Source organism: Rattus rattus, chromosome 3 (genome assembly GCF_011064425.1).
Source record: "Rattus rattus isolate New Zealand chromosome 3, Rrattus_CSIRO_v1, whole genome shotgun sequence".
In the NCBI taxonomy this organism is placed as follows: Eukaryota; Metazoa; Chordata; class Mammalia; order Rodentia; family Muridae; genus Rattus; species Rattus rattus.
In genome coordinates, this window is record NC_046156.1 from 100,033,462 (window position 1) to 100,058,167 (window position 24,706).

At 40.1% G+C, this 24,706-nt stretch overlaps 1 protein-coding gene across 4 annotated transcripts in view; it reads right to left on the minus strand.

Annotated features, from left to right (window-relative positions):
- Positions 1–22,759, minus strand: part of Postn (periostin) — a 31,083-nt gene extending 8,324 nt beyond the window's left edge. For 2 of the 4 annotated variants that reach the window (XM_032898418.1, XM_032898416.1), the window contains exons 1-17: positions 22,608–22,759; positions 21,155–21,253; positions 17,794–17,858; positions 16,355–16,512; positions 13,611–13,775; positions 12,593–12,739; positions 11,956–12,097; positions 10,519–10,731; positions 9,798–9,932; positions 8,867–9,015; positions 7,513–7,649; positions 6,280–6,410; positions 5,751–5,881; positions 5,558–5,660; positions 5,387–5,454; positions 5,011–5,056; positions 2,083–2,163 (exon numbers count right to left, since the gene is read on the minus strand). In XM_032898418.1, the coding sequence (XP_032754309.1) occupies positions 2,083–2,163; positions 5,011–5,056; positions 5,387–5,454; positions 5,558–5,660; positions 5,751–5,881; positions 6,280–6,410; positions 7,513–7,649; positions 8,867–9,015; positions 9,798–9,932; positions 10,519–10,731; positions 11,956–12,097; positions 12,593–12,739; positions 13,611–13,775; positions 16,355–16,512; positions 17,794–17,858; positions 21,155–21,253; positions 22,608–22,732 (2,095 nt within the window). In that variant the 5' untranslated portion in view covers positions 22,733–22,759. The remainder of the gene's footprint in view (positions 1–2,082; positions 2,164–5,010; positions 5,057–5,386; positions 5,455–5,557; positions 5,661–5,750; positions 5,882–6,279; positions 6,411–7,512; positions 7,650–8,866; positions 9,016–9,797; positions 9,933–10,518; positions 10,732–11,955; positions 12,098–12,592; positions 12,740–13,610; positions 13,776–16,354; positions 16,513–17,793; positions 17,859–21,154; positions 21,254–22,607) is intronic. The other 2 variants (XM_032898419.1, XM_032898417.1) reach the window with 1 other exon arrangement.
- Between the last annotated feature and the right edge of the window lie 1,947 nt (positions 22,760–24,706).

A 24,706-nucleotide genomic window follows, 5' to 3' on the forward strand; every position in this document is an offset into this window, starting at 1 on the left:
GGAAATAAATGATAAATTATATAAGGCAGAGATCTGTTCTTCAACCGGTAAGTATTTCAGGCCATAATGTTTTCTATGTGGCCCAACAGTGATTGTTCACATAAAGGTCTGAATAGGTTTTAACATGTGATAGCCCTCAAATGGAAGTATGCCCAATGACTCAAGACAAGGAAATGAGTTAGTGCTGTGACTAGGTGTTATCTCTTTAGAAAAGTCAAGTTGAAATTCTGGAAGCACCTTTCATTGTCAAATATTACAAAATAAATTTTACTAAACATTTCATATACATATACATGAAATATATATTCATTTTCTGACTTGTTCTTAATTCTGAATTTTGATTTAGTGTCTTTTTGATAAAAAATTTGTATCTTTTTGACAAAAAATAATTGTAAACTTATGTCTTGGACTCTGACACATTTAGTAAGAACCCAAAGAGCATCAGTGGATTCACAAAGTTCAAACACTGAAAGGGGAATGAGAGTCGTAAGTGGACTCTGTGAGCGGGTACCTCCCTCCTTTGATATGCAACAGCACGGAGGTGATGCTTTCTGCCCTACACTGAAGAATATTTACAGATGAGATGACCCCAACACCCTCCCTCCGAACCATTATGAGGAAGAGCCCCAGGTAGCCTGATGCTCAAGGGTGCTCCCAACTGAAGAGTGACACGCAGACCCCTGTTGACAGACTGGGAGGACACACACGTTGAATGAAGAAACGTGGAAGGAGAAAAGACTGAAAATGGGAACAGGGCACCTGTGGATGACTTCAGTTTTGGAAGCTGTGCATCAGATATAGCAAATTTTATTGACTATAATTTAAAAACATCCAATTTTTTTTTGCCTAAAATTGGTTGGTCATTTTTTTACTAACATAATCAAATATATATTGTCAGCTTTTTAAACTTAATTTCTACTTGAAATCCCCAATTTTTATTCATCAATAAATAAAAAACAATAAATGATTGAAATTCTTTTTTTAAGCTAAGCATGGATTTTAAAGGCTAACTCAACTGTAGACTCAAGAATGAACGATATCCACAGCTAGCCAGGCAGAGAATCCACCTTATATTCTCAGTGAGTTTGCGCTGTGGTGCTCTAAAAGGAAGAGACACATGTATTTTGAGTTGGCATCTCAAGTCACAGAATGAAAAGCAAACGCAACTCAAATACAAGGACAACTAGAACAGCAGTGCTCCTAAGATTCAATAGAGCACAAGCTGTCCCTCTCTTAAAGGCTGTGCTATAACTGGGACACAGTGTGAATTTAAGAAAATAGAGACAGAAAAAGGAAAGACTGCTTGCATCTATCTCATGGAAGATGACAACAGATGTGTTCTCTGTGACAAATTATCCCTGCCACAAGCATGAATGTGGGCATTGTTGCTAAAGTTTGATCTTCGAGATAATAAAAATGCATGAAGTCAAGGTAATATCCAAGAGGTTGACATCAGTTAACATAGTAAATATAGAAAGAAAAGTGGCATTCGCAAGATGAGAAGTCTACACAGTATGTTCAGAGAAGAAATGTAGGACTCAGAGTTTGACCTGCTAAACACCACTATCTTCTGTTTTTTTTTATCTAAGTTTTAAAGTATTCATTAATTGTAATTTTTAAAGCTTTTATTAATGTATATACTTTCTATATCCTTTTAGAATGCTCACTGGAAAAGATGGCTGTGTATTTTTAAACAATACACAGTGGCATCAAGAGAGTATGTGATGATGATGGGGGTATGTGTGAAGATAAAACTACAGAAAGAGTATATTTTCTGAAGGAATCTGCAGCAAAAATGCTCATGATTGATTTGTTAAGTGATCATCTGGGTACCAGTGTTGATACAACCTCAATTAGATTCAAATAAATACAAGCAAATGTACTGAAAATATTAGGGGTACACCATCTACTTTGCCAAAAATATATTTCACTCCACAATCTGCAGTTACACAAGCATGCCATTTGTAAAGAAACATTTAGCATGTTAGTTTCAAAAAGAAGGTAGGTGTACTTGGAGAGATGAGTTGATTACATGATATGTTTTTCCAGAATGTAAGGAACCATGGGAAACGTTGGTTTTACCTTCTGTTTTGATAATAGGCTGAAGACTGCCTTGAATGACTTTAATTTTTGGTTCCACGAGTTTGGTTATAATTTTAGTCGCTGAAAGTAGAGAAAGTGGAGCATGAACGAAGTTTAACTAGAAACAACTCAGACGAAGTTGTCCCTTTTGGGCTCTATAGGGTCTGAGTTTACGGTGCTAGGGTCAGGCAGTCACAGGAAATAGTCACGGCAAATTAATGTCTTCTTGTGTCCAGATGCTGAATCCTGCAGGCCAGTGACTTGGCTATGTTCCAGAGGGGAAGAGATGCTAACCAAATGCCACATCCCATCTAGAAATCTACCACTCTCTACCAAATCACTAAGGCTCTGACTTCCCTTTGTGCTTCTTGAGAACACTGGCTGCGTAGCAACAGGAGACAAATAAACATGATTAATTTCATGCAGTTCGTAATATCTTAAATTGCTCTGTCAGCTTCTTTCTCAATGAAAAGCAGGATATGGGAAGAAAAAGACCTCTGGAATACTCCCATGCATTTGGTACAGAAAAGAATATATGGAAACAAATTCACAGTTGGAGAGGAGGATAAATTTCAGCCAGGAAGTCATGAGCTTTTGGCAATAGATGTGAGGTGGTCAACATTTAATTTTCAGCTTTATAATAACTTTAAGGTAGTTTTCCATGTAAAGGTTTTCCGGTGAATGTATATCACTTCCCAAGTGAGGTTATCGTGGGTTTAGGTTGGGCAGATTTTATTGTTGTTGTTTTGTTGTGATTTTGTTGTATTTATTGATTGACTGATTGATTGAAAGAGCCAGGTCTCCAGCTCTACTTAGGCCTCCTTACTCCTAAGTAGAAGCATTAAAAGATGATTCCAGTAGAAGAGGTGTCAACTTTGGTCACACCTGTGACAGAGAGTCAGTAGCACACTAGCTTTCTGCCTGTCTCAGCCCCTGCTCTTACAAGCTAAGCTACATCAACCTTTTGAATGGGTGTGGACTACACCTCTGTGGGGACTGCTTTTCAACCACCGGTCATCTCTTGAAAACTCAGACTATAAAGGTCTAAAACGTGTCAACTCTGCACTTTCAATGCTTGATCTCACAAGTGCTTCTACCACAGACGACTGTGCCCCCGGAGCAACACAAAGGCCTGTTGCTAATGTTCAAGTGGAATGATTAATCCCTTTTAAGGTTTTCCATGCTGGGGGATTTGAACTTCCGGGGGGTCTTGATTGGCAGTTTTGATTTTGTGAAGGCTTAAGTCATTGGGACAGCTCTAAAGATTTCCTGATCCCTTGTCCTCTATGTAAAATACTTTGTATTTGATAATTTATAACAAAGTGTGCTCCCAATAAAAATTTAAGATGTATGGTATTTTGTGTGTGTGTGGGGGGGGGGACAAGAAAAATAAGCACCAACAAAACAGAAGAAATGTTAGAGACAATTTTAACAAATGATTCTGAAAATGGAACTCTGCTCTATTCGGCCTGCAGCTCTATTTGAAAAAGCCAGCACAAGGATATAAACGCCAGAGCACACTAAGGCCCCTGAGTGGGCTGGCAAGTTATTAGATTTGCATAATTTTGCAAACATAATTTATGCAAAATACTATAATAGTATTTTGGTTCTTTATAAGCAGTGTTGCCATGTACAGCCAATAGTCGAACTGATGTAAATAAAATGAGAAAGATAAATAATATTTTCATAAAGATTATGGCACAGGGGAGAAGGATGGTGTTATACGTTATCTGATGAATGGAGGTCATGAGGACTCCTTTATTTATTGTACGATGTTTTTCCATGGCTGGAATTTAGAAAATGCTAAATCATCATGATTCCAGTGGAATCCCTAAGTCAGCTCTGAAGGCCTGGCCCCCGGATTGCACAGGTTATGTCAAGTAGAGAAGCAGACATTTTGTTTTGCTCCATACATTGACTTTTCTCTTTTTCATGTCCAGAATTAACTTGAGGGAAAATGCTCATAATTAGATAACTGGATGTTCCTGATATTGAAAGGAACAATTTTCTAGTCAGAATAAAGGGGAGTAATGGAATGTTTTAGCATATTGGACTTTTGTGGTAGAGACAAAACAAAATGAGAAGAACTTCAGTTTTAAAAGCTACAGGAAAAGAAGCGAGGTGGGGGGAGAGGTAGGAATGAAAAAACATAAGGAGGAAGCTATTTGATGATTGACAGCATTTACGATGAGAGAGAAATGTTGTTTGCCATGGTTAAGTAGTCAAACTTTGATCTTGATAATCTGGTAACGTGGGGGCTTAAAAGAATCACTTAGCAGATTTGGGGTTCTTTTGCCCAGTTTTGGATGTGGTAATTTTTGAACCAGCATCTCATAAGAGTTAGGAGGGGATGTGCCTAGTCCTGCAGTAGATTGAGGTGTCAGGGTGGGTTGGTTCCCCAGGAGGGATCTCCCAGGTCTCAGAGGTGAAGGGGAGAGGGGCCACGTGAGGCAGGGACTGGGAGGAGTTGGTGGGCTGCAATGGGGATGTAGAGTAAATAAAGTAATTAATGGAGAAAAGAATTAGAACTCTTCTGCCCATCTTACATGCACAGCTCAGATCCAGGGCAGGATGAGTGACAGCCCTCTGCTGTGCTGCTGTCTTGTGCCCACTCATTAACATTTCTAGAAAGCTCTGGGGTGTCTTCTAGTATCCTGCCCTTTTGTATGCCCTGCTATGTGATTTCCACTCACTCTGGTGCATTACTCTCTGATAATGTGTCACTCTTGTTTCCAATGAGAAGAGAAGTGGTTCAGTGGACTTGGAAGGTGTGGCTAAGCCTTCCAGATCTCAGTCCCTGTTTGGAGGACAATGAGCTTCAGAGAATTTGGAATTCTAAATACCAGATTATCAGCAGACTTCTTAAATGCAAAGAGAAGTTACTTGCATATCATCTTTATATCTAGCCAAAACTCTTCATATACTTACTATAGACAGTCATGGGGATTTCTTTGAAGGTGCTGCCACGAACGAACTGAAAATAAATGTTTATGTTTAGTAATGCAAAGGGTATTATACACCAAGAACACTGTAATTCTAACTAAAATAATAATAGTTAAGGTGACTCAATAGAAATGCAGTCAGATCAGGGTTCATTAAAAACCACCAGGTCTATTGCTAAGAGTTTTAAGATTATAAAATAATTAACCCACTTTTACGTATATATAATATCCTATATTTTTCCAGTTTTCAACATTATACCAATGGTATGCTAGTAATACACTATACTAATTTCTAGTCTTTTATATTAACTGTACAATACCTTCTGGACATACTAGTAGTAAAATCTGATAGCATTTCATACCTTAATTTGGATATATTTTATCAGTTTGTTCAGTAATTCCAAGAGCTGATCATTTCCAACCGGAATGTCTATGGAGATAAATATTCAGTGAATATGGTAAGAAAAGGGTGATTAAAAAAACAAGCTCATTTTGAGCAGTCTTAGTACATCATGTGTTTAATCGTTACAGACCTGCTGGATAGAGGAGTTTGTCCACAACGTGAATGACGCCATTTGTTGTCATGATGTCAGATTCTTTGGACTTCAACTCATTCACCAGAAGCGTCTCATTGACCTTTCAAAATAAGGGGTGATGGTCAGGAGAGACTGTATGAAGGCCATTTATCAACCGTAAGTACTTTATAAATTCCTTCTATCAACTTACTCCTTTCACATAGATTTTGCTTCCCTGTGTGGTCTTCAGGATGTTGGTGACTCCGGGTTCAAATCCCTTTCCAATATAAACCCCTGGGGTCAGGTGGTAAAGAATGATGTTTTGGAGAGCATTTTTATCCCCTGCAGGAAAGACAGATATTGGTTTAATAATACGTTGCTTCTCTAATATTTTGATACAAGATCTAAGGAATAAAACATTACACCACCTCGTTTTCCTCTTCTGCTTTTTCACAAGGTCAACAATTTCTCACCGATGCCAATGCTTTATCAAACAATAGTCATTTCAATCAGTTCAAACTATGCCAATTAGTCTTGAAATTATGACAGTCCCCCTTTTATGCTATACAATTGTGTGTTTTCAAGAAGTTAGTATGACCATGAGCAGTTTGTGAATAAATATTAACGAACGGCTCTCCTCACATCTCAAGTAAGATAAAGGAAACCAAAGCCTGTTAAGGAAACCACTTTGTCATTCACTGTCATGCACCAATCAGAATCTGCCATTCACTGTCACTCACCAATCAGAATCTCCCTTTCTTCGTTAGTCATTCCCTTGAAGGCATCATTGGTTGGTGCAAACAAGGTCCAATCTCCAGGCTGTGTCAGAAGATCTTTCAGATCTGCAGCTTCGAGGAGGCTGAGGAAGATGCTAAGCACAGAGGACACGCATTGAGTTGGACATGAGAGTTAGATTCACTTAACCACGCACAGAGCAGGGTGGAATCCATGTATTATTGAAATAGTGAGAAATCACCTGACACATTTTTATGTAAGTGCAATTTCCCTGTTAAGAAAGATTTATAATGGGAACGGACTGAAATATATAATTTATAGACTTCTCCAACTTTGTTTTTCTTATAAAAACATCAAAGTCATATTTTAATGTGACACAAACCCTTTGTTTCATTTTATATTTTACTGACAAGTCTTTTTTATATTACCATTCACACAATTATAAGAAAATTCTCAAAGAGTAAATCAGACTATTAAGTTCTTTTTCCACCTACCAAATCATACTATAATACCCCATGAACAAATCACATAATACTGGAAATGTGTTAATTTAAAAATATTTGTATGATTTTTTCAATTTAATTTTTTAAATATTTATTTAGAATTACATTAATAAGTACTGTACTTACATAATTTTCAACCCTCCATTACTCCTCTAACTCTTCCTGTGTTGCCATCCCCACTCTTAAAATTCATGACCTCCTGTTCTTTGATTACTGTGAAACACACACACACACACACACACACACACACACACACACACACAGCTTGATGAGTGCAATTTGCTGTTGCTGATGTGTGCGTGTGTTTAGGACTGGCATTGACTTAGGTATCCTTTTAGAGGCTCCTCACTGGAGGGATCTGATTCTTCCTCTCTCAACGGCCATTAATTGCCTGTAGTTCCCAATCTGAGAATGCTGCCTTGGGAATTCTTTCTCATTCACACTGACTTGTGGCCCGTTGTTGTCACTGTGACGGCCTTATTTAGGGGACCACATTGATATGATGGATGTGCTTCCCTATCATATATAGGAGACATTGTTTCACAGCCAACATCCTGGTCTGCCTCTCACAGTCTTCCCTTCATCCTTCCATGATGTACTCTGTGTCTTAGGCGTCAGGGTTGTGTTGTGGGTATATCATTGGAGTTAGCAGTACTAAGCCCTGGATGCTTTCCTGGGATAGGATATCTCCCGGTGGTGCTCCTTCTCTCGTGCAGGCACGGGTGGCCGACTTACCTGAAGCGCTTATCTTGGCGCAGTTTTTCGTGCAGGGACTTCTCCGCCGGTTGGATGATCTCTCGGAATATGTGAATGGCACCGTTCCTCCCCTGCTTGCTTCCTCTCACCATGCATGAGTTTTCTATGCAGATAGCCTAGCAGTGGGAGGGAAGACCCATGATGCCCCTTGTATGTTTGATGGGTGGGAGCCCTTCCAGGAGGTCACTAGAGTGATGGGGCCTGAGAAGGCAGCTTCTCTCTTTGTAAAATCTTGTACATTTGACCGTGCATTTCTCATCCGGTCCTGCCACTGGTCTGGCCATGTCATGCATCAGGCTTCTGCATTCTGTCAGCAGACTGCAGGCTTTGCATAGAATTCTAGTTCTGTTTCCCCCCATCATCCTTTTTCATGCCTAGCTATTCTTCGTGTTAATATTAACTATAAATATTCCAGAATTCAGTGAATCATGTAATACTCACATTGATTAAATTTTCATGACGGTAAGACCAGTCTTTTACATGTCAAATCCTTAATTTAATTCTACTTTAAAAATTTATGTATGATATGCTTTATTTAATATGTGCACATGAATAATTTAATGGATTCAGATGTATAATAAAATGTGTAATAAACTGCATGTATACATTACTGTATCCATATGTATAATTCAATGTGTGTACATGTGTGGTTTAATATGTATACATGTATAATTTAATATATGTACATGTGTAACTGAGCGTGAAGCTAACTTTCTGAGTTATTTGAAATGTGTGCCATGCCATCATGGAGCCTTAGTATAGAGCCCCATATGCCACTTCCATTTGTAGGAAATGCTTCCTCCACACGAAGCCTTATAGCTGCATGGGAATTAAGACAATGTTTCTAGGAAATTTCCTGTAGGAAATACTTTAGGTTCATTTCACAGGATCCAGAAATCTGTATGGGCCTTTACAAATTTATCTTGAAAATCACTCAAAAGAAATTCCATTGCAGAATGTGGATACCACAGTAAAAAAAAAAAAATCCCTGCATGTTTGACTCAACATAAAATCTACCCTGTATTCAATTGTATTCTACAAGGCAAACGCTTACATTATGGGGAATCTTCTGGAGTGTAAATGAGTATTTCAAAACATAGTTACTTGTTAACTGGAACAAATGCCAGTTATGTGTGATCCACAGCACGTTGGTACCCTCTCCTAAGTTTCTTTCGCTAAGCTGTCTTTATCTCTGATTATATGGACAGTTAATTTTACAATTGCATTTGCATATGTGTGAGGAACATTCACAGTGACAATTCTTTGACCATCATATGCCGTGTGACATTCAGGCCAGGTAGCTAGGTGCTAGATTCCAGTCTGATTCACCTACCGTCCGATACACGAAGACACGGAGTTGTTTGCCTCCAATGGTCTCCAGGATCTGTCCATTGTAGAGATCACTAAGGCCGACTTTTACTTTCAATATGTGATTTTGCAGAATTAGCTTAAGGAGGCGCTGGTCCATGCTCAGAGTGTCATCTGTGAATAAGTTCATTAGGGGGGAACATTATCGCCTACGAACACAAAAGCCTGGATGTCTCTAAGGCCGTTCAAGTGCGCCCCTCACTCACATCATATAAGAGTCAGTTAAATGCCCAAGGCCAGCAAGGCCATCTGCCAATTCAAACTGACCTATCACCCCAAGCTATGCCCATGAAGTTCTTATTGGGCAAATAATAACTTCATCCACATAGGGACCGTTTACTTTCATGATAGTCCTTGGCAAAATCTAAACCTTTATAATGGAGCAATTTTTTTTTTCTGACAATTAGGTGTCCATTAGTCACATGGATGAGTCATTTGTAAGTTCATGCTTACTACTGGTTAAGGGATCAAAGCACACAAACTCCAAGATGTGGCATAGTGCCAGAGTATATGCTCAATATTGTTCTAAAAGAGATACTGTATTTCTAGAAGTTCTAATTTCTTTAATTAATAACTTTATATATTAACACTTCGTATTTAAAAACATTAAAAAGTTTGAGTTTTCCTCACCATTTACATATCTTCCTTGAGATAGGTTTTTAGAGCCAGATCTCAGTATATATATCCTAACTATTGTCAGTGAGGAGATGATACAGATACATTTCATGTCATGATCCGATTTGATCCTCTCTTGATTTAATACACTTATGACTTGACACCGATATCTTATGGATTGCCAAATCTAATCAATATTTTCTAAAATATCTATTATGTCTTATTGAGAATGATCACAGGGAAGAAGGGAGAAGGGAGTGGAAACAGGACCCGGCACGTACCAGAGAACGCATTGTTCACAGGTGCTAACAGCGTGTACTCTCCATCCGGCTTCAGAGAAGAAGCCAACCCTAACTGGGCTACCAGGTCCGTGAAAGTGGTTTGCTGTTTTCCAGCCAGCTCAATAACTTGTTTAGCTGTAAAATAAACCATTTCCATCTCAACAATGTCCTCATTGTTATGATCCCTATCCCAGGGTTCGAAATCAGTGCCTGTCTCCTATCTACTCTTGTAAGCTCTTTACTTGAGTCAACCCGATAAAACATCCCACCACCCTTCCTTAGTATGAAAGTTCTAGTTTCCACATGAGGGGTTTGATTAGTATAACTCATTTCAGAAGCTCTCTCTCTCTCTCTCTCTCTCTCTCTCTCTCTCTCTCTCTCTCTCTCTCTCTCTCTCTTTGTTGTCCTAGCGTAGTTTTCTTGAACATTACTCAACTTTCAGCCTGTTCTACACTATGAGTGACAAGCCCTTTCTTTTACTGCATATTGACCATCAGTATGTATCTTTGTGTTGCCAAGTAACACACTAGCACATGAAAACCCTTCATAAGTACCAGATGCTGAACCAAGGGCCTACATGGGCTGTGCACAGGCTTTGGAGTCAACACTCAGTGAGCACAGAGCAGTTCGCTGTTTGTTCTTCTTTGTGCCACACATTAGCTGTTCATGGACTTGCTCTCCAGGCACCTTAACTGGTAAGGGAGATGGTGGTGGGGCTCACCAGAATCAGGAATGAGGACTTCATCAATCAGATGGATGACACCATTCTTCGTCACAATGTCTTTCTTGTTCACCATCTTGATTCCGTTAATGGAGATGCTGTCTCCCTCACACCCTATTTCAATAGTGTTTCCTTCCATGGTCTCAAACACGGCTCCTCCTGTGATAGCCTCAGAGCACTGGAGGGTATTCAGGATGTGGTACTTCATGAGAGCTGAGGAAAGACATGGGCAGGAAATCAAACTTCAGTTCAAGGGAAATCACCTAAATTATGCATTTCACTGTAGAACTGAACTCAACAAGGAACTATGACACGGATGTAAGCATTGAGATATTAAAACCTTAATATACATGATCTAGGAAAGTGGGTGCTTTAAATCAATACTTCAATAGAAACAGTTTAGGTTCGTAGAAAAAAAAAGGAAAGAGAATATTAACTCTCCAAATTACTCTTTTTGCAACACCAGGAGAAAAAAAAAAGAATGAAAAGAGAAAAAGAAAAAAGCCTTTAGGCAGTTTATGAAATTACCTGTTAGCTATGACTGTTATAAAATATTCAAACAGAATGTCGCATTAACCACTTCCAAAAGACTGTTCATGACTGGTAATGTAGTTCTAGAACCTGAGGGCAAGGCAAGTCATTTTCCCCAGACAACTCTTAGAACATGCAGAGAGTTTCATGAAGCATCTGGGGATCTATCTGACCCTTAATGTTATATCGAGACTTACATCTTCAACGTTTGTCAGCTTCATTAGAGACTGGGTGTATAAAATTTGTTAGCACAAGGAAAAGACTATTTGGCTGTTGAAAGGGAGGCCGGAAAGGATCCAAGTACATTTGAGAATCAAAATGATGTCGTGGCTAAAAGAACCATATGACTTTCTCCGTCCAGCATAAATTTAGAGTTGGAAGTATTGTATAATATGCATTCCATAGTGAAATCATTCCTAAAATTACTCTCTCACACTACATTGATTTTTCTTTTTTCTTTTAAAAAACATTTATTTATTTTGTTTTATAAGTGTGAGCATTTGCTTGAATTGTGGTCATGCACCGCATGCATGCCTGGTGCCTACAGACGCTAGAAGAGGTAATCCTATTTCCTGGAATCCCGTGGCGTGCTGGGAATTGATCGCAGGTCCTCTGCAGGAGCAGCCCACACTCTTAACTGCTGAGCCATCCCTCTGGCTTCTTATCAGTCTTTCCGAACATCTGTTACTTATTTCCTTGGAAACAACACAACTGGCTGCAACCTCACAGCTGTTTTAATTAACAGTGATACTCGCCTATTCCTTCATGAAGTTTTCTAGAGCGTCTCACATTAAATGATTTTGGTCTTTCCTACCACAGCTCTCATCATTGGCAATGGTTGATCTTTTTCCATTGCCTTCAGTCTAGGTCTCGGAAGAATTCCATGAGAGGAAGACATTTTCTTACCTTCAGAAGCCACTTTGTCTCCCATGATCCTTTCTAGGACTCCTCGTGGGAGTTTCTCGAAAGCCTCATTGGTGGGAGCAAAGAGTGTGAAGTGACCGTCTCTTCCAAGGGACTCCAAAAGGTCAGAGGTGATGGCAGCCGCCTGAAACACAAAGGACTTTCATAGGATGCAATGACAAATCCTGAGGAAACTTGTAACACACTTGGCCCAGTGTGTCGGGAGGGAGTTCACAGCTCCACCAGAGACATCTGCTCATGTTAGATAGTTAAAATAATACTTTTTGGCACAACTAATTCAGTCTTTCCAAATTTTCCTCAAACCATTGGTTAGAGTGGAAAGTCTGCCGGTGTTTACCTGAGTATAGCAAAATCCAACATGTACAGTCAGTGAGTCAACATGTTCTAAAGATCCCAATCATAGTATAGTCACACAAAAAGTCTTTCTTTACGAATCATGTTCAAATGTGTGTTACTATATATGGGATGGTCTCTCCTTTGTGAAATAGAAATGACCATTTAATTGAATCTATCTGTGTAGTTTGCCAGACTTACTGACTAGCACTTTTTGACAGTCTACAAATCTCATCAGGGGAGAGAAGGGTTTCAGTGACTCAGAGGATTCTGCCTAGGTTCTTACTCTGAATGATGAAAGCTCATCTTCTGCTTCAATGAAGTCTTGGATGGAGGTGCCAATTTGTGTCAGGACACGGTCGATGACATGGACAACACCATTTGTGGCAATCTGGTTCCCGTGGATTACTCGAGCACAGTTCACAGTGACAACCTGCAGTCATTTGAAAGAAGTCACATCTAGTCATTGACTGCTAAGGCAGTCAGGTCATTTCCACCTTCCCATTTGTACTATTAGGTATGATGTAAGGCACTACATGCCGAGTGCCTATGCTGGTGATCTACTAGGTATAATGTAAGAAATCTATGTGCTGAGTGCTGATGCTGTGGATTAAGGCTTGAATATTGTCAAAGAGAAGGCAGAACTGTCTAGAAGCCCAGTCAATCCAAAGCATGTCTGGAGATCCAAGGCAAATAACCCTCCTCATTTGAGTTATTTATTTTTACTTTTATTCTTCAATATAAACAGATACAAACTATTTCGGATGTAGATCAGAGTATTGTGTAAAGAATTCAAATTAGCTTTGAAATGAATTCTGAGCGAGGAATAAAAGTCACCATTGCAAAACAGTCATGAGGTCTATTGAACAATAAATAGTACTGCCTCCTCTCTGGAAGACTTTTTCCGTCTCTGGAAATTTTAATGTTAAAAAAAAAACCCTAAGGCCCTGCTGGCAACTTGTCTAACTGATATGATGACTCAAAAGAGTGACTAGAGGGCAGTCATCACCCTCTTGATTGTGCCCTTCATTGTCGATAAGAAACTGCTCGATACACATTGCCTCTAACTGCCAATCAGTGTGCCTTTAAGAGTAATCAGTTGGATTGAAATTTTACATGGCCAGGTTTTTTTTTCTTCTTAATCATAATACAAGCATTGACATCACACTGACATTTTATCCTTGCTCTGAACATCCTATCAAGGGAACAGATAAAAATTAAAAAAAAAAAACATGACTTAGAAATACAAGTGTTATAAATGAATGAATGAATAAATAAATAAGTCTTCACTAAATTAAACTTACCCCATTGGGATAATGATTGATAAAAAGCCCCAGATTGTTGTACATTGAAGGAATAACCATGCCGTGTTTCAGGTCCTTGGTTAGCATTCTCTTATTAACCATGTGGCTGTGTAAAGCGTTCAGTAACTCAACATTGACATTGTTCTCTAGTCCTCTGCGGATGTCCTAGGAAGAATTAAACAAAGTCAATTTGCTGTGGTTTGCTATTGAAGTTCTCTTATGCACCCTGTCCGTTCTCTCTCCAACCCTTTGAAAATATCTATTTTCATTTGTGTGTGTGCGCCCGCGCGCGCGCGTGTGTGTGTGTGTGTGTGTGTGTGTGTGTGTGTGTGCGCGTGTGCATGAGCACATGCAAGCGTGTACATGTCCGTGTGCACCACGTGTATGAGAGTGCCTGGAGATGTTGGTATCTGTTACAGGTGGTTGTGAGCTGCCGATGTGGGTGCTGGGAACCAAACTTGACTCTTGCAAACATTCCTAACTGTGGAGTCATCTTTGCAAACCCATCTCTACTCTTTTGTGACCTTCTTTATCAACATTATCAATTGATCATAGAAAACTGACAGAAATAAGAGAATTATATTATTTCACCTGATTGAGGAATTTTGGAATTCCAAGTTGTTAGTGAAGGGTTCCAAATCTGATAGAATGCTTAGAAACTTTTGGGGCTAAATACATTTTAAATATATTTATGAAGAGACAATCTTTATGTAGGTCCCTAACCAGGCTTGTGACATCATCAGACACACTATGACAAGTAAGTTGTGATGTCAGGTACTCAATATGCTATCACATTTGCATACAGCACATGAGAGTTTTTGTGTTTTCTATGCTCGTTTTTCTGGAGGCAGTGTATGATCATGTAGCCCAGCCTGGTCTTAAACTCACAGCCATGTTCCTGACTCAGCTTCATGAATGCTAGAATTAATTACCAACACCCTTGGCTAACACTTGAGATTTATCAAGGATTTTATACTTATTCCTAAACTAGTCTAAGCGTTGGTCATCTTATACCTTCCTGGGGGCTGTGCTTCACGTCTTTCTGTACTCGGTGCTACAGTGTATACAAAGACAAACGAGGAGAATATAAAGACAAACAAGGAGAACTTCACGGTGCTTGGCATATCTCAGTAGATAAAGTCCAGAGAGGAGGAGGATGGAAGGACAGCATGCTTTAAGGGGTCCAATGAGGAATGCAGCTATTTTTACTAGAGTGGTTTGGAGGTACACGTAAGGGAGCAGATAAGACTAAAATGGGTGGGACTAGTGTGATGTCGTTCTGGATCCTAATACAGAGTGGCTGGCTGTTGGGTGAACGACTCATATCCATTCCATTACCGTGTGTTTTTCTGTTTCTCAGTAATGTATTCTGAAAGGTCCAATGCTGTGAAAATGAAGTTAAACCAGCAATAACACTGAAGAGTGTGCGGGGCTGGGACTCTGTGATAGCGCATGGCTTTAGAAAGTCAGTCAGGGGTAAAATTATTCAGAAATGATAGCACAAGGAGGATTTCCACAGATGAACATGGTAGTAGACTGACTAGCTAATTTTTAAGGAACTGAGATGTGGGAGCCAGGGCCACTCACTGTGTTTAAGTCTGAATGTTGGTATGGATTCTGCCTATTATGGGGGAATGGATTGAAGGAAAGCAATTATTTATAGATATAAGAAATGCTTTATATTTCCAGTATCCCTCATTTATGTAGCCATATCATATGTGGAAGAAATATTAGTGGGAAGATTAGAATCACTGGGCTTCCTCGGGAAATCCCACAGTTTTCAAATCCCACAGATTTCATAGCTGCACACACTAAGGCAAGAGCCAAAGTTGTCAAGGAGTAGGCAAAGGGCAGGCTGCAGTTCGGGGAGGAGACATCTAACTTTTATCACTAGGGTAAGGATGCTCAGGTGTGATCTGAAGGAGCCCGGAGGGGCTGAGATGCAGAAAAGACAGGGGTCTACGAATCAGCATTAACACAGCAGAGCTACAGGACACTGCTTGTGAGGCTGCGTTGAACCACCCTAGAAATTGTGAGCTCATCTCCACATAAGCAGAATGTAGAAACCCACTTCTCTACTAGTTATATAAAACTGGAAATTAAGGAATCTTTTATGAGTGAGTCTGTCATGAATTAGACTGTTCATAAAATCAAATATTGTTTATAAACACCTGGTTTAAATATCCATGCACATTTACTATTCTGACAATCTTGGAACAGCAATCTATGTGGCATGCAGTCAATGCTACATAAATAAGTATAAACTATTTATTACAGCTTCTCATCCAATGCAACTGTAGCTATGCTATTTATAAACTACAATAAAATACAACTGTGTAATATAGCTCCTAATAGACTTTTAAATATAGATGGGCATTTTAACTTACCTTTCTAATAGATAGGTTATCTGAAATTGCCTGTGTTTTCTTACAACAAAGAAGAAGACAAGAGGACAGGAATAAAATACACTACTGTTACTACTACTGCTGCTGCTGCTGCTACTACTACTAAATATTCTTTCAGTTCATTCATCTTCCCATTAAGGAGATTGGAGATTGTTTCCTGGGGAGTTTCACTATGACAAGGTGAACACATGTCACTGTCCCAATGACTCATTTTAACTACTTTGAAGTGTACAATAGAGGATTATTAAATGTTCTTAGGTTATATATAAGTTGGTCAATTAAAATGAAAATGGCAGTGTCACACAGACAATATATCAGGAAATGAAAAGGCTGAATTACAGAATCCAGGTTGTCCCAAGCCTCGTTACTCGGCGCGAAGTATGTGTAGGACCCTTTTCCTTCAATCTCTTCCCTCAGCTTCGAGACATCGGAATAGTGTTGAGTGGTCGTGGCTCCCACGATGCCCAGCGTGCCATAAACATGGTCAATGGGCATCACTGAAATAGCCGGAAACAAGCAAGTGCTTAGAGGCTGCACCATCATTCAAACCTTACCTATTCCCCAAAGTATTGAACTGGTCGATTTAAGCAATAAAATCCCAGGAATCACCCGCTTTACACAAATGTGCATTTTGAGCATTACGTCACGAAGTACCACTCACACCAGGATTTCTTGTGTTCTGATATTAAGAAAGTGAGTTTTAAAATTTCAAACGGAAGTAACATTTACTAAATCCTGCCACATCACTAAGGGTTTAGTCAGGACTTTTTGAGAATATAACTATTTAAGGATATTTAAGGAAAATGTATCAACTACTTTTAGAAGATTCTTCTGGAACCTTCTGATGCCAAACCGAAAAGATAGAGCTAGCACTCGGCAGGCAGCCTGTTTTTCTGACCCCGTTGATTTGAAAATTAGTGTCATATGGAAATAGTCATAAAGTAAATGACTAGCTTAGTGAATTCCCTGAGACAACTATTAAACTAAATCATAAAGTCTCCCCCCCCCAAAAAAAAACCCAGACCAATAAGGTAAAATTTAATAAGGTTTCATGGCGAAGTCCATGCCTAGATTGAACAAAACACATCCTAGAGCAAACAGAGCTCAACAGTTTCCGTGGGAGAAAGCCTGCAAAACATCACCTCATCTTGACAGCATTGACCAAGCATTGGGTCTCAGGAGTGAGGAACTCCATAGTCTCTCAGCTGCGAACTGTGCCAGGGACTGTTTATGGTTTGGTGTTCATGATGGTCGGTGCTTTGGAGTTTATGTGCAATTCAAGGCCCGGGGGACCCTTCTGTTGGGGAACGGGAGCCTGGGGGAGGGTGCCGATTGACATTCTATATCCCAGAGGAATGAAAAGCAACTTCTCTTATTGGCACAATTATGGGCAACCACATTTCAAAGTGAGGGCTATTACAAACTCATAGCTGGTCAGCTAGAGATGTTGTAGATGTCATGCTTCTAAACGAGTGCAAAAAGGGACTTTCAAGGAAGACAATCTGAGCTAATCCCAATTAGGCTTCACGTTAGTGTCTAGCACCATCAGCTTCCAGTGTATGAGAAGAGTGGTCTAATATGTCACCATGTGATTAACACAAAAACATGGGGAATTTGCTTAGATGTTGATTGTTCCAAGCATGTGCATACACACACACCTGTACGCTCATGCACATGCACACACTGTCACATTCATGCACACGCACACACTGTTGGCCTCACATTCGTTCCTCACAGAGGAGAAGCTCCCACGTATAATCCAGAAATGTAGATTTTACCTGCTGGGCAGCCTTTCATCCCTTCCATTCTCATATAGCCGGGGCAGCATTCGTATAGCACAGTGCTGCACAGAGAGGGGAAATCTCAGTATTAAAAGAGAGACCTGCAAACAATGTGCTCTTACATAAAACAAACAGTGTTCATTATTCCTACGATGTGCTAAGACTGTGGAAGCCAGCTTTTGTCTCTACCCTTTGGATACCAGGTATTTATGCAAGTTTGATTTGTCTCTGTAGCCTCCAGGCAGTGTTGCAAAAGTCCTGGATCTCGATACTGAAGGATGGAGTTCGTTGAACATTTTCTCTGGGCACTAGACATATGCTCTTAAAGAAGGTACTTGATATGGCAGAATTCAGTCTTCCAAACAGGGTAACAAGGGAAGAGCAGTGACAATATCAAAATACAAATAGTAGTGAATACTAAAAGAATGTTTTTAGGATAACCATGTTAGCTCTAAGTACCAGCAAAATGCTCATTATTTTGTTAAGTTATATGCTACCTTGAAACAATAGAAATACATTAACCACCCTACTGTATGAAATCCTATCTCATGTAAGATTGTTAGTATGAATTATACAAGATAAAAGATTTCTTCAGTGTTTTCATGTATATACATGTATACTTTGATCACTTTTACTCATTTTTACCCTCTTCTGCTTAATTTCATTTTTCCCCATGAGATAGTGTCTCATGAGACCAGACTGGCCCTGAGCGCCATATGAAGTTGAGGATGACCTTGAACTTCTGACTCTCTATGCTGAAAGCCATCATAGTGATTTTGTGTGGTGTTGGGGATCGAACCCAGGGTTTTGGGCAGTTGAGGAAAGAAGTTAACCAAGTAAGCTGCTTTTATTTATTTATTTATTTTTTGGTTCTTTTTTTCGGAGCTGGGGACCGAACCCAGGGCCTTGCGCTTCCTAGGCAAGCGCTCTACCACTGAGCTAAATCCCCAACCCCGTAAGCTGCTTTTATAACCAAGATTCAGAGTTACTTTTAAAAATTACCAGTATTTATTATTGATTTATCAGTTATGATTATCAATTTAATTGTGCTATACGAATTTGAATTTTCCTATTTTATTTTAACTTTGTTTTTCTTTTCGGGGCTGGGGACCGAACCCAGGGCCTTGCGCTTGCTAGGCAAGTGCTCTACCACTGAGCTAAATCCCCCACCCTTGTTTGTAGTTTTAAGAGTTGTCTGAACCTGAAACAAGGGAACTGTATGGGCCCTGATGCAAATCTTCATTTGCCCCCTTGTGACAATTATACTTCTACAGATCTCCACAGGAATAAGTAGACTATGTAGACATTAGTTGAATGTTCTTGTGAATTTGATTTATGCACATCATAAACAAAACTGAGATATGTCTATAGTGAGAGGCAGATCGATGGGATGAAAACAGGACACTGGCATTATGAGGCAAACGTCTAAACCAAACACTGATACAATCTGATAACAGCTCTGAAGCAGAAAAGTCACACTGCAGAAGAGGTGAGCTTGTAGAACAGTGGCCTGAAATCTCAACTGCTAAGTGGACAATGTGTTTATCCGTGGAAAGGTTTCAAATACAACAAAACCGTTTTGGTTTTGTTCCCAGAAAGCATGGATGCTACACACAAATCCATTTTCCTATATGGCCAGGAAGTCAAATAGAGCAAGAAGAAGGCAGAATAATTGCTCTGCCTGCTTGGAGAATGGGGAATTTGTCCTCACTATCTGAGTAGTAAAAAATGTCATAGGAAACCAACTGAAGATGTAACTTGCACCAACAGGGAGCCTGCACACTGCTCTGTGGGAGGTTTTCTACATATTGTAGACAGTACCTAAAGCTTAAGCCTAGGGATGCTAATGCTTTCTTGAGACCTGGCCTGTTTCTAGTAAATTCTCAAGGTAGAAGCCAACTTGAAAAACTGAATGACACAGAAGATGTTGCTGGCAACTTGGGCAGAAGGGAGTGGAAAGCGAGCCAGGCTTCCTCCCTGTCTGTGCCATTGGTTTCTCTGCTTAGTTGAGATTAGCATTTACACTTGTCTCAGAGAAGAGATGTAAATGTGATCTGACATGGAAGCCACTGAAGGAAATTTTGCTAAGGGGACATTGTTAAAGTTTTGGTAAAAAAGTTTTGGGACATTTGTTAAAGCTTTGTAGTTCTGGCTACAAGCACAACTTTTGTTTAATGGAAAACAAGAGACTCGACTGGTTGTGTGACAACTTTGGCACCTCTAATATAATTATATTGTGAAAACAAGATGTCTTTAACTTCCAGAAAGAACAGGAAAATTCTTTCCTTAAATGCACAACATGGGAAGGTCATTGACTTCCCAAAGTTAAATAGTTCTTTGTTGAGTGTTTGTTCCAATAGCACATGGATTAAAAACTATCTGTCTGTCTGTCTGTCTGTCCATCTGCCTGCCCACCCAACTGTCTGTCTGTCTGTCTGTCTGTCTGTCTGTCTGTCTATCTATCTATCTATCTATCTATCTATCTATCTATCTATCTATGTGCATCTATCAATATATCTATGCATTTGTTTAATTTTGTTAGGGTGTCTCACTTTGGAGCTCAAGGTAACCTAGAGAAGTTGGGGCAGTCTCCTTACTTCAGCCTCTTTGGAGGGTACCTGAAGCTCACCATGGTGTATTAAGTGGATATTCAGATTCTTCGGTCCTCAAAGCTACCTCATAGAGGCTACAGTTCAGGTTGAGGGCAGCGAGGGGCCCTTCCATGATTTTCATTGCTGGGATGACATGGGAGCCCTTTCTGATTTACTGAGCTACCCTGTCTTTGAGACAGCCCCCTCGTAAAATGATGGATTGGATAAGTGATTCTTAACCTTTATAGATTCAGGGTTTTTAACTTTCCTACCAATAGCTATAGTGTAATAAATTAATAAAAATGTCTACTGCATAGGCAATAATGTTTTCCAGCTTTGAGTTGATCAGTGAAATATACAGCAAAGCCATAAGGGGTGAGGTGGAGTCTTTATCACGATGTCTAAATGACCAGAGAAGCATTGATTTGGGCTTTTACAAATGACCATTTCTGATCAATTTGTTCTCCTTGATTGTGTGTGTGTGTGTGTGTGTGTGAAGAGGGTGCAGTGAATAGAGACCACATTTTTCACATGGATTCAGGACACACCACACGGGGCCTGCTTTGGCTTCTCCAGCTTATGGGCTTAGCGAGAAATCGACTCTTCTAACTGGTGTTGAGAGGGAGCCTCTCTGCCTGTGTATGAACCTCTCTTTAAAAGCACAGGAGTTTGGACAGTCTCTTCAGACTGGGGCATGTGTCCAAGAAAAGGCGAGTACCGTCCTGTAGGATCTTCAAACCGTCAACAGAGAAAAGGGTGAGACTCACGTTTTCTTCCCGCAGATAGCACCTTGATACCAGTTCTTACAGGAGCTGAAGTATTTCTTTTTGGTGCCCAGAATCTGCTGGAGGGCACAGACGTTTGGGCTGGAGACAGAGGGGAGGGGAAAGAGTTAATTGCTGTGGTTCTTGCCTCTTCCCAGTTACAGGTCAGGTGGCTGAGAGAGATGTTTGGATGGAGTCCTGACATTCTAAGATGGGATTTTAACTTTGTACAAAGCCAACTCCTGCCCCAGTTCTACTGAGTTACTAGAAAAAGCAGAAGTCTAAGGGAGATAGCGGGAGGAGGGAGAAGAGGGGAAAAGGGAGGGGGTATAGGAGGGAGGAGAGGATGTAGAGAGAGGAGGGGTGAGGAGGAGGGGAAGGGAAGGGAGAAGAAGGGGATGTAGGAAAAGCCACTGTATGTTTGAGACTAATATCAGTATTTCAAAAAGTTAGCCTGGCAGAAATATTTAAACAGAGTTAGACTTAACAGACAAACTACTGTTAAAGTGGGAAAAAAGCCACTGTTTTAAAACTAAGCATGTATTTATTTGGAGGATGGGCAGCTTTAGGATTTTGCTGAAGCGCGGGAGATTAATGGCAAGGGACACAGGTCTTACTTCACACTCTGCTGTGTGGTTCCCTAGGGACCTGCAGAAGTAGATTAGTGTTCAAAGGAACTTTTGAACAATGCCTTTACACAAAGGAAATTTGATTCTTTAAAGAGAACAAATAAGAGTATCCTTCTCTATTGCAATTTTAAGCTTGCTTTCTCTTAAAAGGATGGAAATTCTACTCCACTGTTAAGAAGACTGCTCTGAGAACTCAGAAAATGAGCCCCCCACCCCCCAAGGCTTAGGGGAAAATGCCAAGAGTCCCATGCAAACAGTGCAGATGTCCGCTTGGGCTACTAAGATGTTTCTAATAACCTTTTAAAATCCTACATTTATCTGAAAAGATAAAACATTTCAAGGGATCCAGAGGAGCAGCTATTCAGCCCAGAGTTTAATTTTCATATACAGAACAAAGGAAATTTGCACCGATATCCCGAAAGACATCTCAAAGCCTTTGACATGATACCAACAGAGACCAGACACTTTGATTTTGAAAACCATACTCTGCAGTAATGGAGAGAAATAAAAACCCAAGTAAACAGAATTACTAAGGGTTACCCAACTATATTTTGTTAATTACATTAAAATTAATAATCCACATCAAGTAATAATACTTGCTATGTTGATAGGAATACTTAGGAGTTTAAGGCACATATATGCCATAGTAACTGTCTATCTCTATCTATATATGTCTATTTACAGAATATTCAGAATTGTTCCTTTTCCTATTTATTACCTTGCAGTAAGTAGAACTACAGCTACCCTGTGCATTCACAAGGAACTTCTACATATTTCTAGAACAAGCTAAGTGGAACAAGCCAAAAGGAAACAAGCCAGGGACTTACCCCTGATCCCGACCCCTGATGCGGCTGTGAGCTAGGACCTTGTCATAGTAACTGTTGGCATTTGCGGGGTCAACATCACACAGGAACAGCAGCAGCAGAGCAGATAAGGGCAGGAGAGGAACCATCTTCAGCCCTGAGCTCCGTCCAGGAAGAGATCTGGCCTGTGTTCTGGAGAGCTGAATTTATAGAGCTCTGGGCTGTGGGAGGGAGCACGGCTGTGGGAGGGGGCGCTGGGCCAACCTGAAACTTGCAACTGCCTTGCAGAAGCACCAGCAGCCCTGTGCTGTCCCCTGGGTTCTGAGCAGTCTGAACTCTTCCCTCTATTTGTTTTTAATCATAGTGTGGCCTTTTTTTTCACTTCTATAGGTTTACTCTGTGAAAACAGCTGGATCTGAGTTCAGGGACCTCTCTGCCATGTGCCTCTGCCACTCTCTGTGTCTCCGAGCTCCGTGACTTTCTTAGTTTGATCTCATCACACTTAAATCGTCCCACAACAGAACACTGAGGTTATTTTTCGACAGAAAAGAAATCACAAAGGGAATTTAACACAAATCCTGGATAGATTTACAATGCATACAAAGTACGATTTCCACAGCTAATGTGGAGGCACATGTTCCTTGAAGTCCTGTGAAACTTGGGTCCTGACTTTCCAACTCTTAATGAGTATAGAGAGTTAAGTTACAAAGACCTACTTCGGGAGAATTTCTCTAACTTTTCTCTCTCTCTCACACACACACACACACACACACACACACACACACAATTTTACTTTTTATTGCTTTTCATTCCACACACACTGCATACTCTGATAAGACCTGGAAACAGGTATTACTAATCTAGAAGTAATGTGGCAATTAAATGCATATTAAGAAACAGGGCTGCTGCCAAGAATATCCTTCTGATTTTTAAAAGAACAACTGCACTCTCTCGGTGTTGAATTTCAGCATCCCCAGCTGAGGGAAGACACAGATTTTTTAGGTCTTCACACATGTGGAGAATCCTTTGGATGAAGAAGCTTCAACGATTAGAAGGTTCAGAAGGAGGGAATGGGAACAGCCATCTGTCTCTGGATGCACAGATTTTAAAGCATCCCTAGAGAGGGGGGGAGTGTGTTTCTGTGCTGTGCTGTGAAGTCCCCCCTCTGTTTTGAGCATCAGTATTGTTTTCTCACTGACAGGCAAAGACACCATGGCTGGATGCTTTATGTTTTACAGTTGGAAAAGTTTAAGGGGGAGGCCAGAGAGAGTTCCTTATCTGGAGAGATGTGTGAGCTTTCTGTGGGAACTGCCTTTCAGTGTTAAAATAATCGTGCAGCCAACAGCTAATTTATTAAGTACACAGCCAAACATCACAGTTTGAAGATGAGTCAGAAGCCTCTGTCACTTCTGAAATTTTGGTATTAAAGGATTGAGAATTACCAAGTTATCTCTGGGGAACGGGGAGAGGAGATATCATGGAAAGTAAACTATGTTCTTTCCAGGGTACTCGTGTGACAGAGACACTAATCTCTTATTTATATTTATCTAAATGAAGCCATTCTTACTTTAACTGCCTTTTCTCTTGTTTGCTTTATAAATAGCTTTTGCTACTCTTAGGTTGTACAAATGGTGGGCTGTCGGTAACTGCTCAATGAAAGGGCAGTCCTATCATGCATATAGGATATCATAGATATCCTATCTGATATCAATCAACTGGCTGTTAGAATGTTCGGGGAACATCATTTATTGACGAGGTTACTGTGCTATTCTGACAAGCAACATGTATTTACCGTTTTGCACAAGGCAAAGCGTATTGTCATATGACAGAAAGGCATTCTGAAGCCCCCTTTTATAGTTTCCAATAATAGAAATCTGAAATCTTTCTACTCCAAGCATCATGTTTGAGACTTACCAAACTCCCATGGAAGTCAACTCATGCCAACCCTTCAAAATTATTAACTTATTGGGGTCAGTAATGACATCAGGGAGGGTCTTCTGAACAAGAGCCAGAGACACATAGACCACCCGTAATCCAGAGAAGAGCAGAAATTTTAGGTAAAGATGGATAAATCAGGATACTTGAAGAGACAGAGGCCAGGTGAGACGAGAGATACTGCACGG